The following is a 13,243-nucleotide window of genomic DNA, read 5'->3' as shown; positions in this document are numbered from 1 at the left end:
GACCCCCTACAGACCCTGTGGGCGGTAGTGGACCCCCTACAGACCCTGTGGGCGGTAGTGGACCCCTACCTACCGTGTGGGCGGTAGTGGAACCCATACAGACCCTGTTGAGCGATAGTGGACCCCTTACCGACCCTGTGGGCGGTAGTGGACCCCCTACCGACCCTGTGGGCGGTATTGGACCCCAACCGTCCCTGTGGGCGCTAGTGGACCCCCTACCGACCCTCTGGGCGGTAGTGGACCCACTACCGACCCTGTGGGCAGCAGTGGACCCCCTACCGACCCTGTGGGCGGTAGTGGACCCCATACCTACCGTGTGGGCGGTACCCAGCAAACACAAATCATCTACACAACGTTCGCCTATCTCTTGCCATAGGTGTGGGAATGATTTGCATTGAGAATGGTGCAGGAAAGCCTTTGAGAAACTTTTACTCAAAAAATCCAAACACAAAGGTTTAATTATAAATTGTTTTTCTACAATTATTTTCTTCCAAATGTAAAACAAATAGTTTTTACATGTTTAAATATAAAATTTATGGTGTTTTTTTGTAAAATTCATTAATAAATTGTGAATGATATATATTGGCTGAGTGAAACCTTTATAATCCATTTAGTTATAATTTGAACAGAAAAAAGTATTTTTCCAAATCTTCTAAAAATTGCTCTTTTTAACACAATTTGACTCCTTATACATTCCACTAAACACTATATCATGTTTAAATATATAATTTATGTATTATTCTCTAAAATAATTTATATAAATTATATAAGTTGTTGGAAAGTGGTGTTAAGGATTCTGAAAACATTTTGTTGTGTTAATATGTTCTTATTAACTATGTCTCAAGTTCACAGTTTATCAAACAAGAATATTAACATTCGTCAACTCTTAAAATCTTATATGTTATCTTGCTGGTGCAAAAAAGGGTGAATCTTTAGGAACAGCTATAGTATCTATATATCACAAATGGTGTTTTCCCTAACTCAAACAATGTAGGGTTTATTATTCTACACATATTTCTAATGACTCTTAGATGTTTACATTCTCTGAAGTATAATTGTGAAGGCTGTGTCCATCACTCTCAACACAGATTCTTAAACTCGTCTCTGCAGGTTCAACTATATAATTAGTTTCCATTTTGAATTTCCATGGACATTTGTATCCAAAATGAAACCAATGTGGTTTCCTTCAGCGCCTTCAGCCAGCACATTTGCTCATTCATTTCCACAGATTCCAACAAGGTAGGGGATTTACAGAAATTTGTATATTCATATTGTTATATATTAAAAATATGAATGCAGTTCAATATGATAAGACAAATACATGAGTTTATGATAAATTCGTTTTCTGTGATATACCATTGATATGCTCTTTTTTTCTTTAAACGGCAGACTAAACTAAAGTGCTCACATCAACAGATTTGATGTATAAATGGTCAACGCTCAACAGAGTTAGTATAAATGTATTAGTATAAATCTTACTTGTCTCATTGTTAATTCACATTCAATGTCAACTTGTGGTTTTGATGTGGCACGTTTGGCCAAGACACCCCACCCCATTATGCACCCCATACCCATCTTGTGGGCGGTTGTGGAAAGGGTTACAGAGGCACATAATGGGCTCAGGGACTGAACCCCACAATTCATTTAGCTAAGCAAGTTACAATCTTGATGAGCTAGTTACAAAATTCAATATAAGTCATCACATCAACAATGGGTTCGAGATCGACCTCAAGTACAGGTTCTAAATTAAGCAACTGACATATGTGGAGAGCTAGTATCAAAATTTATATGTTTGTCCTGCACACCGTCCCCCATCCAGTGGGCAGCGGTGGATAGGTTACAATCACTTAGTTGTTATCTACAGTTAGCAAACTGGGGATATTTGGCTAAAATTTCTGGTAGCAGATCATTTTGAATGAAATATTGACACATCGCTGGAACATTGGTTATAGAATTGTCTCTAAATTCATGTATCTTTTCGCACTCCATCACATAGTGACGGAGGGTGTGCGAATAATTTTGTTGACACAGTTTACATTTGGTCAGGTCTACATCAGCAGATAATGAGAATTCCCAGAGATACTTGTAACCGAGTCTAAGCCGAGCAGTAGTAACATCTAGAAGTCTGCTGATTTTATTGGATGATCCATAGATGTGTGGCTCCTCTTGTATGATATGTATGATAGATGGAATTACTAGTTCCAGTTTCTAGGCAGGCGATGAGTACTCACAATAACCTTAATTAAGCGTCAAAACAAAAATGTGTATACTCTTTTTACTCTCCTGACCTTAGTTCTCGAGCTATGTATTTCATTTTGGTACCAACGTGTTCGCAATAACATTCTCTAGAAGAAAATCAGCAAAAACGGTCACCAAAAGTTATATGAATACCAGCACCCAATAAATACCTACGTAGATGACTCGCCGTGAGTGCCCAAGAGCAACAAAATGTTTTTACTCTTGGGATTGTTATCACTTCCACACTTGTCCTACAGCGTTAATTTTGGTATCAATGTACTCGCAATGAAATTCCCAACACGGTGATATGAATATAAACGTAGAATAATGGTCGCTGCCCACCCGCAAGAGTGTGGGAAGTGGCGGAACTGTTACCCAGTATTGGTGACAAGACGACACATGGGCGATACAGTGCTTTGAAAGTTTATAATTATATCACTGTCCTGACATTATTATTGTATGTACGTCATTCATTTTTGTGCCAATGTTTTCGCAATAGAATGTTCTATGAGCCCGTAGGTAAAAAAGAGCAACAAAGCGTAAGATAGAATAGCACCATATATAAAACAACGCTGGTACATATCAGTGAGCGTCAAACACACACGAAATGTGTGTGTTTGATGGTGGTCAAACGATGTTTGATGTGTTTGATCAGGTGATGTCCTGATCCGCATAATTAAAGTATGAATTATGTTGAGAAAAAATAAGAAAAAAGGGAAAAAACAGGGGTGGGAGAAACATGACAGAAAAAGAGTAAAAATCCAATTTGGTCAACAAAACAGCATTGTTTAAAATAAAAGATATGGATTGACATTATGGGGGTTAGGTTGGTAGGTTACATTGAGTTAATTAGGTAGTACTTAGTGTTTATCTGTTATAGATAGGAGCTGCCTGGTATGGGCCAATAGGCCTTCTGCAGTTACCTTTGTTTTTATGTTTTTGCCCTGTAACCTAAATGGTTAGAGAGGCACATATATGGGCTTAGGGACTGAACCCCACACTACATTTAGCTAAGCTGGTTACAATCTTGATGATATAGTTACAAAATTCTGTATAAGTCGTCACATTATCAATGGGTTCGAGATCAACCACAATTTCCTGAATAGATATAACAAAGGGGATATTAATAGGGTATTAAAATTGTCAACACAAGATAGAACACGAAACAATGGGTATAAATTGGATAAGTTTAGATTTAGGAAAGACTTGGGTAAATACAGGGTCAGTAACAGGGTTGTTGATTTGTGGAATTTTTCTTAACTTATAAATTTATCTTTATTTATCTTAAACTGGTTGGGAGAGGTACAGTTTTTAACATAATTGGGAAGGTCATTCCACATTCGAGGTCTCTTGATTTGTAAAGCATTTCTAGTTTGACTAAGTCGTACTCTTGGAATATCAAATAGGTATTTGTTTCTGGTGTGGTGCTCATGGGATCTGTTACAACCTTCTAGGAAGCTTTTAAGGTCAGGATTGACATTACAGTGCAGCGTTTTATATATATAAAATACACATGAGAGTATGTGCAGGGACTTAATATCTAACATATTCAGAGATTTGAGTAAGGGGTCCATATATACTGCCCGGTTGCCTGAAATGCTATAGGCCTACTATAGTGGCTTTAGGTATTGTATGCACTAGCTCTATCTATAAATCCAACATTATGTTTGTAAATCAACTATGTATGTACTTTCCTGAATAAAATTGACTTTACTGTACACTTATATTCTCTCTAAACTTATTTCAATTTCAATTTCAATTTCAATTTCTTATATTCTCTGTGGATTTGTTACCCCTATCGTTTGGGAGAAAAAAAATGACTAATACGTTCGGCGAATGACTTTGACTTCAACTTCACTTTGACTTCGTTCATGTCATCGTATTTTCCGTAATATATAAAGGTTATGACAATGCAATTATATTATTGTGTGCAAATAAGTTTGAAATTTCATGTACCCTAAAAATATTAAAATAAAGAATAAGAATAATTAAATAATTGTTGTAGTAAATTGTCACACGTTCATCATACGCAAACGAACACACAGTTTGGAGCGTCAGTACCAGACCGCCGCCATTTTAAAACACGGCTTCGAATGTAAGTAATGTTTTTCTCGTACTAACACTGTGTTATGCAATAGATTAGGTCTTGAATTCACAAATTTAGTTGTTACATCTGACAGAGTATGTTAGACGGTGTAATGCTGGTCCATGTTGACGTATTTGTGGGCTTGATTGGTTTACATGTGATGGCACACAATATCGGCACCCCACAACATGCTGTTGAAGTTGGAATGCATGGCATAGGCTCCTCACACAATGTTCTTTATGTGGTCCTCAGGTGATAGTTTTCTATTTAGAACCACCCCTAGATCTCTTTCTTTATCAGAATTCCTTAAAGATTTCTCACATGGTTTTCCTAATGATAGATTGTGGGCTGTAAGGGACAGGTTTGATGTATGGATTAGTTGATAGAAGTTCCAGTCCACCTGTAGACAGGGATCTCACATCAGCTTGTATATTATACAAGGATAAGATTTGATAAATTCAGTTATTTGACTGAACACTGGCTCTGTTTAAATCAGAGATTTAAACATACATAGTCTAACCTAGCTCCTTTCTTTTTTACCTAGCCTAACCTAGCCTAACCTAGCACACAATATCGGCACCCCACAACATGCTGTTGAAGTTGGAATGCATGGCATAGGCTCCTCACACAATGTTCTTTATGTGGTCCTCAGGTGATAGTTTTCTATTTAGAACCACCCCTAGATCTCTTTCTTTATCAGAATTCCTTAAAGATTTCTCACATGGTTTTCCTAATGATAGATTGTGGGCTGTAAGGGACAGGTTTGATGTATGGATTAGTTGATAGAAGTTCCAGTCCACCTGTAGACAGGGATCTCACATCAGCTTGTATATTATACAAGGATAAGATTTGATAAATTCAGTTATTTGACTGAACACTGGCTCTGTTTAAATCAGAGATTTAAACATACATAGTCTAACCTAGCTCCTTTCTTTTTTACCTAGCCTAACCTAGCCTAACCTAGCACACAATATCGGCACCCCACAACATGCTGTTGAAGTTGGAATGCATGGCATAGGCTCCTCACACAATGTTCTTTATGTGGTCCTCAGGTGATAGTTTTCTATTTAGAACCACCCCTAGATCTCTTTCTTTATCAGAATTCCTTAAAGATTTCTCACATGGTTTTCCTAATGATAGATTGTGGGCTGTAAGGGACAGGTTTGATGTATGGATTAGTTGATAGAAGTTCCAGTCCACCTGTAGACAGGGATCTCACATCAGCTTGTATATTATACAAGGATAAGATTTGATAATTTCAGTTATTTGACTGAACACTGGCTCTGTTTAAATCAGAGATTTAAACATACATAGTCTAACCTAGCTCCTTTCTTTTTTACCTAGCCTAACCTAGCTTGTTTTCCCAAGCCGGTCTATGGCCCATGTTTTTTTTCGATGCCTCAGTGGTCCATGCACATGTCCGTTCAAGGGGATTAAATAGCCATTCTATGGCCCCAGGGTTTTACGAACTTCTTTTTCCCAAGCCGGTCTATGGCCCGTGTTTTTTTTTTATGCCTCAGTGGTCCATGCACAGGTCCGTTCAAGGGGATTAAATAGCCGTTCTATGGCCCCAGGGTTTTCTCAAATTTTCTTTCATAGCCGGTCTATGGCCCCTGGGTTTTACGAACTTTTTTAGAATCTGGATGTAGCAGGTGCTCAATTGTCAAAAGTGAAAAATTGGTTTTGTCTTCCGAATGCACCATTTCTGTAAATTTGCTAATAATCTTTTAAAAATAGTAAATGCCATTATTTTTGCAAAATTATTACGAGATCTATTATACTAATAACGGTTTGATAAAATACAGTAGACTGCCTACTGGATAATAGTTCCAGTCCACCTGTAGACAGGGATCTCACATCAGCTTGTATATTATACAAGGATAAGATTTGATAAATTCAGTTATTTGACTGAACACTGGCTCTGTTTAAATCAGAGATTTAAACATACATAGTCTAACCTAGCTCCTTTCTTTTTTACCTAGCCTAACCTAGCTTGTTTTCCCAAGCCGGTCTATGGCCCATGTTTTTTTTCGATGCCTCAGTGGTCCATGCACATGTCCGTTCAAGGGGATTAAATAGCCGTTCTATGGCCCCAGGGTTTTACGAACTTCTTTTTCCCAAGCCGGTCTATGGCCCGTGTTTTTTTTTATGCCTCAGTGGTCCATGCACAGGTCCGTTCAAGGGGATTAAATAGCCGTTCTATGGCCCCAGGGTTTTCTCAAATTTTCTTTCATAGCCGGTCTATGGCCCCTGGGTTTTACGAACTTTTTTAGAATCTGGATGTAGCAGGTGCTCAATTGTCAAAAGTGAAAAATTGGTTTTGTCTTCCGAATGCACCATTTCTGTAAATTTGCTAATAATCTTTTAAAAATAGTAAATGCCATTATTTTTGCAAAATTATTACGAGATCTATTATACTAATAACGGTTTGATAAAATACAGTAGACTGCCTACTGGATAATAGTTCCAGTCCACCTGTAGACAGGGATCTCACATCAGCTTGTATATTATACAAGGATAAGATTTGATAAATTCAGTTATTTGACTGAACACTGGCTCTGTTTAAATCAGAGATTTAAACATACATAGTCTAACCTAGCTCCTTTCTTTTTTACCTAGCCTAACCTAGCTTGTTTTCCCAAGCCGGTCTATGGCCCATGTTTTTTTTCGATGCCTCAGTGGTCCATGCACATGTCCGTTCAAGGGGATTAAATAGCCGTTCTATGGCCCCAGGGTTTTACGAACTTCTTTTTCCCAAGCCGGTCTATGGCCCGTGTTTTTTTTTATGCCTCAGTGGTCCATGCACAGGTCCGTTCAAGGGGATTAAATAGCCGTTCTATGGCCCCAGGGTTTTCTCAAATTTTCTTTCATAGCCGGTCTATGGCCCCTGGGTTTTACGAACTTTTTTAGAATCTGGATGTAGCAGGTGCTCAATTGTCAAAAGTGAAAAATTGGTTTTGTCTTCCGAATGCACCATTTCTGTAAATTTGCTAATAATCTTTTAAAAATAGTAAATGCCATTATTTTTGCAAAATTATTACGAGATCTATTATACTAATAACGGTTTGATAAAATACAGTAGACTGCCTACTGGATAATAGTTCCAGTCCACCTGTAGACAGGGATCTCACATCAGCTTGTATATTATACAAGGATAAGATTTGATAAATTCAGTTATTTGACTGAACACTGGCTCTGTTTAAATCAGAGATTTAAACATACATAGTCTAACCTAGCTCCTTTCTTTTTTACCTAGCCTAACCTAGCTTGTTTTCCCAAGCCGGTCTATGGCCCGTGTTTTTTTTTATGCCTCAGTGGTCCATGCACAGGTCCGTTCAAGGGGATTAAATAGCCGTTCTATGGCCCCAGGGTTTTCTCAAATTTTCTTTTATAGCCGGTCTATGGCCCCTGGGTTTTACGAACTTTTTTTCCCAAGCCGGTCTATGGCCCCTGGGTTTTATGAACTTTTTTTCCCAAGCCGGTCTATGGCGTGTATGTTAAATAAACCAAATTTTTCACTTTTGACAATTGAGCACCTGCTACATCCAGATTCTAGGGAGGAAAGGAATATAATATAATATCTAATATATCTATCTGTGTGAAATAGATTAAATCCATTTATTTGATATTCAGCTAATAGTTCTGTATTTTCTACATTCATCCATGTTTTGGTAAGTGCAATAATATGTATTGTTTCATTGCAGATTAGAGATTCAAGATAGTTCTAGATTTCCGAAGTACTGAAACGCGCGCCATACAGGCTTGGTGGATCTAGGTGCAAGGTAAAATTATTTACATTTACTTTTGTATTTATATGCATATATGCATTTATATGCATTATTCTCTAGAATAATAGATCTCGTAATAATTTCCCCCCCCCCCCCCCCACCACTCTACCACCACATTGAGTTTAGTAGCTCTGTGCACGTCAGGTGCTGTTTAATATACAGACCTACTCCTCCATTTGACCTAGTTTCTCTATCACATCTATATCACTTTGTGCTTTAGCCCTGGTGGAGCTTGGTCCACCAGGCTGTTGTTTGGAGTGGCCCGCAGATCCACATACAGTCTGCATATGATATACAGTCTGTTGATCAATTAAACTACAGTAGTTAGTTTTTATCATCCGAATGCACCAATATGTGTTCATTCTTCCCAGATGAAGGAACTAGGTAATATTCATCATCTGAATGCACCATCTGATGCTTTAACACACTCATGATACACGAGAGGTTTAAAAAACTTTTAAAACTTTTAAAACTTTTTGACCTATGTATTTAAAAGCAATTCTAAAGTTAAAAAGTGTAGCATAGGCCCCTCGCAGAATGTTCTTAATATGATCCTCAGGTTATAGTTTTCTATCTAAAACCACCCCTAGATCTCTTTCTTGATCAGAATTCTTTATAGATCTCAGTGGCTCGATCATAGAAACTGCTCTAAATCCTTGTTGGCCTGGATTGTGGAGGTCATTGGTCTCTATAAAACTAGTAATCTGACTCCTGATCACTCTCAAATAATTTTATTATGTGGGATGTTAGTGCAACTGGTCTATAATTCTTTGCCAATGCTTGTGTTGTGTTGTGTTGTTTTGGTAGTGATGTGCAATGTGTTGTTTTGGTAGTGATTCGTCCAGTTCTGGTAGTAGTGCGGTTGTTGTGTAGTGTAGTACTTGTGTGCTTGTTAATGACTTGTATTCCAGTCTTGTGGGTATCTCCTTTCCCCTACGGGCCAACTGCTTTGTTCTTACCTAGCATTTTGCTTTGTTTGGGTATGAATGTTTGTGTGCCGTATATTTTGCAAAATTTGCCATATATCTCATTATTTACTCCTCTGCCTAGCAACAAGTCTGTCTAATTATACTCATTAACTGTTTTTCAAAGTTCCCCATAGTGTCCTTTATTGAAATCGAGTTCATGAACCGTTTCAATGTTCTTATTTTCTTCTAGATTATATCTTAAAGTATATTTAAATGTTATTGTTATTATTGTTATTAAATGTTATTGTGACATTGCATTGCAATTGAGCTATGTTGTTTACCATACCGTTCATTTCGTGAGTATAAGTATAGATGCCACACTTGTGACAGGTAAAACCATGCCTTTTTTGAAAAACAGCACCGTCTGTTGCACGTAAGAGCAACCCACACTATATTATGTTGCGATATTATTTCAATATTTCCGATTGTATTGATAATTTGAATTTTCATAGATTTCAATTTATTTTCATTTCGATTTAATAATTTTGTGTGACATTGCATTGAAATTGAGCTGTGTTGTTTACCATACTGTTCATTTCATGAGTATAGTTTATTTTTTTATTTTTTTCATTTCATTTTTTTAGCTGTTCTTATTTTTCAGTGATGGGAATATCAGATCATTTGATGTTCCCAATTTTCTGATGGAAGCATCAGACCATTATAGAATGCATCGGATGAGGTAATTTGGAATGGTGGGGAGGACGAGAGGGGGGTATGGTGGGGAAGACGAGGGGACAGAGGAGAGGGTAATGGTGGGGAGGACGAGGGGACTGGGGAGTTGGGGATGGTGGGGACAGGGGAATGCTGGGGAGGACAAAGGGACAGGTGAATGGGAGATGGTGGGGGAGGAAGAAGGACAGGGGAGGGGAAAATGGTAAGGAGGACGATGGGACAGGGAAGTGGGAATAGTGGGGATGATGTGGGGACAGGGAAGTGGGAAGGACGAGAGGACTGTGGAATGGGGAATAGCAAAGTGAATTATAATTATATATATTAATTAATTCTTATAAATTTCCAGAAGCCTGTATCAACACCCACACTAATGCAACTGAAAGAGATGTTGAGACAAGTATTGCTGATATGTTGAAGAACGCCCCAAACAAACTCGGTGGAAACAGATACAAGGTAAAGTTTGCCAATTTGCTGTAGTCTAATTCAATTTCTTTTTAGTAATCTTCGAGAACATTTATGCTATGAATAAGATAAAATAATGTAACTGATTTTGATTTATTTACTATTTATTATTTATTTACCGTTATTAGTATAATAGATCTCGAAATAATTTTGCAAAAATAATGGCATTTACTATTTTAAAAAGCTCGGGTGCAGGGGGGGGGGTTATGTAAAAGCCTGGTTTGTGCCTCGGAGAGGCTATGGGATCCAGTAAGATCGTCCTTCCTTTCCTCCCTAGAATCTGGATGTAGCAGGTGCTCAATTGTCAAAAGTGAAAAATTGGTTTTGTCTTCCGAATGCACCATTTCTGTAAATTTGCTAATAATCTTTTAAAAATAGTAAATGCCATTATTTTTGCAAAATTATTACGAGATCTATTATACTAATAACGGTTTGATAAAATACAGTAGACTGCCTACTGGTTTTACCTGTAATAAGGTTTGATACAGATGATTATGATTATGGTTTTGGCCTCCACCACCCTCTCACCTAACTTGTTCCAACCATGTCTACCACGGTTTTGTCTTCCGAATGCACCATTTCTGTAAATTTGCTAATAATCTTTTAAAAATAGTAAATGCCATTATTTTTGCAAAATTATTACGAGATCTATTATACTAATAACGGTTTGATAAAATACAGTAGACTGCCTACTGGTTTTACCTGTAATAAGGTTTGATACAGATGATTATGATTATGGTTTTGGCCTCCACCACCCTCTCACCTAACTTGTTCCAACCATGTCTACCATGGTTTTGTCTTCCGAATGCACCATTTCTGTAAATTTGCTAATAATCTTTTAAAAATAGTAAATGCCATTATTTTTGCAAAATTCCTGAATATTGTCAAAATGACGGAAACCCATATGTCAAAAACACATGGAGATATACCAATCCTGGAAGACATTCTTCCATCCCCACTTGAAACTGTTGAGCAGGTGGAAAGTCTGTCACATGAGCTAAAAGTTAACAGTGAATATAAAAAGAGTATGGTAAGTGTTGCTTAATTCTTTTAGCCTGAGTATGGTAAGTGTTGCTGAATTTTTTTAGCCTTGTACATATGTCTTTTGATTAGTTTTTTTGCAGATGAAGGAAGGTGGGGTGGCACATAATTGATTGTTCAGTGTTATGTTTAAGGTACAAATAAAACAAAAGCAAAAGTTACTCAAATTCGTTGATTTTTGTAATAGTTAAGAAGGAAAATATTTTAATGCTATTTATTTAATACAGTTGGAAATTAGAAAATCTAATGTTGAGATTGAAAGATATATATTATTCTCTATTACCTTACAGCTTATGCATTATTTTAACAGGTCCAGACGCTGTCTCAAATGGGCGGTGCAAGCTGTGGAGACACAGTGAGACGAATGATGAGGAGGATAGGGACCTATGGGGTCTGGTCTCAGTATTCACTCGTTGGGCGCAAGAGGAAACGTGTCTTCAAAACCTTGGATATTTGTAATGTAATAATAAGTACGTAAATTTGACATTTTTTTGGATTATATATATGTCTGCATGTATTATGTATTATACTTGCATGCTTGTTAATGACTTGTATTCTAGTCTTGTGGGTATCTCCTTTCTCCTACGGGCCAAATGCTTTGTTCTTACCTAGCATTTTGCTTTGTTTGGGTATGAATGTTTGTGTACCTTCATTGTATATTTTGCAAAATTTGCCATATATCTCATTACTCCTCTGCCTAGCAACAAGTCTGTCTAATTATACTCAATAACTATTTTTCAAAGTTCCCCATAGTGTCCTTTATTGAAATAGAGTTCATGAACCGTTTCAATATCCTTATTTTCTTCTAGATTATATCTTAAAGTATATTTAAATGTTATTGTGACATTGCATTGCAATTGAGCTGCGTTGTTAACCATTCTGTTCATTTCATGAGTATATTTTATTTTCTATTTTTTCATATCATTTTTTTTATCTGTTTTTATTTTTCAGTGATGGGAATATCAGATCATTTGATGTTCCCATCAGAAAATTGGGAAAGTCAGATCTTTTGATGTTCCCAATTTTCAGATGGAAGCATCAGACCATCATGGAATGCATGGGATGAGGTAGTTTAGAATGGTGGGGAGGACGACAGGGGGGATGGTGGGGAAGACGAGGGAACAGAGGAGAGGGTAATGGTGGGGAGGACGAGGGGACAGGGGAATGGAGAATGCTGGGGAGGACAAAGGGGACGAGGGGACGGAGGAAGACTGGAGAACAGGGGAACACCTAAATAAAAGCCAACAATGTTATTACTCTGTGGCTTCTTGTCTCCTGACAAAAAGAATTATAATTATATATATTAATTAATTCTTATAACTTTCCAGAAGCCTGTATCAACACCCACACTAATGCAACTGAAAGAGATGTTGAGACAAGTATTGCTGATATGTTGAAGAACGCCCCAAACAAACACGGTGGAAACAGATACAAGGTAAAGTTTGCCAATTTGCTGTAGTCTAATTCAATCTCTTTTTAGTAATCTTTGTGAACATTTATGCTATGAATAAGATAAAATAATGTAATTGATTTTGACTAAATATGTAGATATATTTAATTTTCTGAGCACTAATAATGAAAGAAAACCAAAATAAGAGGTGGCTACTATCTCTAATAATGGGCTGGAATAATACAGGATATAATAATATATATATATATAAATATATATACATATATTTATATATATATATATTTATTTATATAAATATATATATATGATATATATATTCTATTCTATTAGTCTATTCTATTCTATAGTTTTATATAGATTCTTGTTTTAGTTTTTTTCTATAATATGGAAAGGGTTTTTAATTAATAAATTAAATATTATATAATAAAATAATGTATTATTGAAAACAATTAGTAACAAACAATATTTCATTACAGGGTGGTGAAGCAAGAATACATGTGCATCACATAGCAGAGTCGGATATGACGAATAATGAAAACAGCGGAGAGCCTGGTGCATGGCATACCGCTGAATCTTC

The 13,243-nt window shown here is 36.8% G+C and overlaps 1 protein-coding gene across 1 annotated transcript in view; it reads left to right on the top strand.

The window, feature by feature from the left end:
• The first annotated feature begins 7,930 nt into the window (after positions 1 to 7,930).
• The window catches only part of LOC138372890 (uncharacterized), a 7,564-nt gene continuing 2,251 nt past the window's right edge, over positions 7,931 to 13,243 (top strand). Inside the window, exons 1-5 of the mRNA XM_069338565.1 lie at positions 7,931 to 8,106; positions 10,099 to 10,205; positions 11,566 to 11,725; positions 12,584 to 12,690; positions 13,143 to 13,218. Coding sequence (XP_069194666.1) covers positions 10,161 to 10,205; positions 11,566 to 11,725; positions 12,584 to 12,690; positions 13,143 to 13,218 — 388 coding nt within the window. The 5' untranslated portion in view covers positions 7,931 to 8,106; positions 10,099 to 10,160. The remainder of the gene's footprint in view (positions 8,107 to 10,098; positions 10,206 to 11,565; positions 11,726 to 12,583; positions 12,691 to 13,142; positions 13,219 to 13,243) is intronic.

Source organism: Procambarus clarkii, chromosome 40, assembly GCF_040958095.1.
Source record: "Procambarus clarkii isolate CNS0578487 chromosome 40, FALCON_Pclarkii_2.0, whole genome shotgun sequence".
NCBI lineage: Eukaryota > Metazoa > Arthropoda > Malacostraca > Decapoda > Cambaridae > Procambarus > Procambarus clarkii.
The sequence above is the reverse complement of the archived record's forward strand: the minus strand, read 5'-3'. Positions and strand labels throughout refer to the sequence as shown.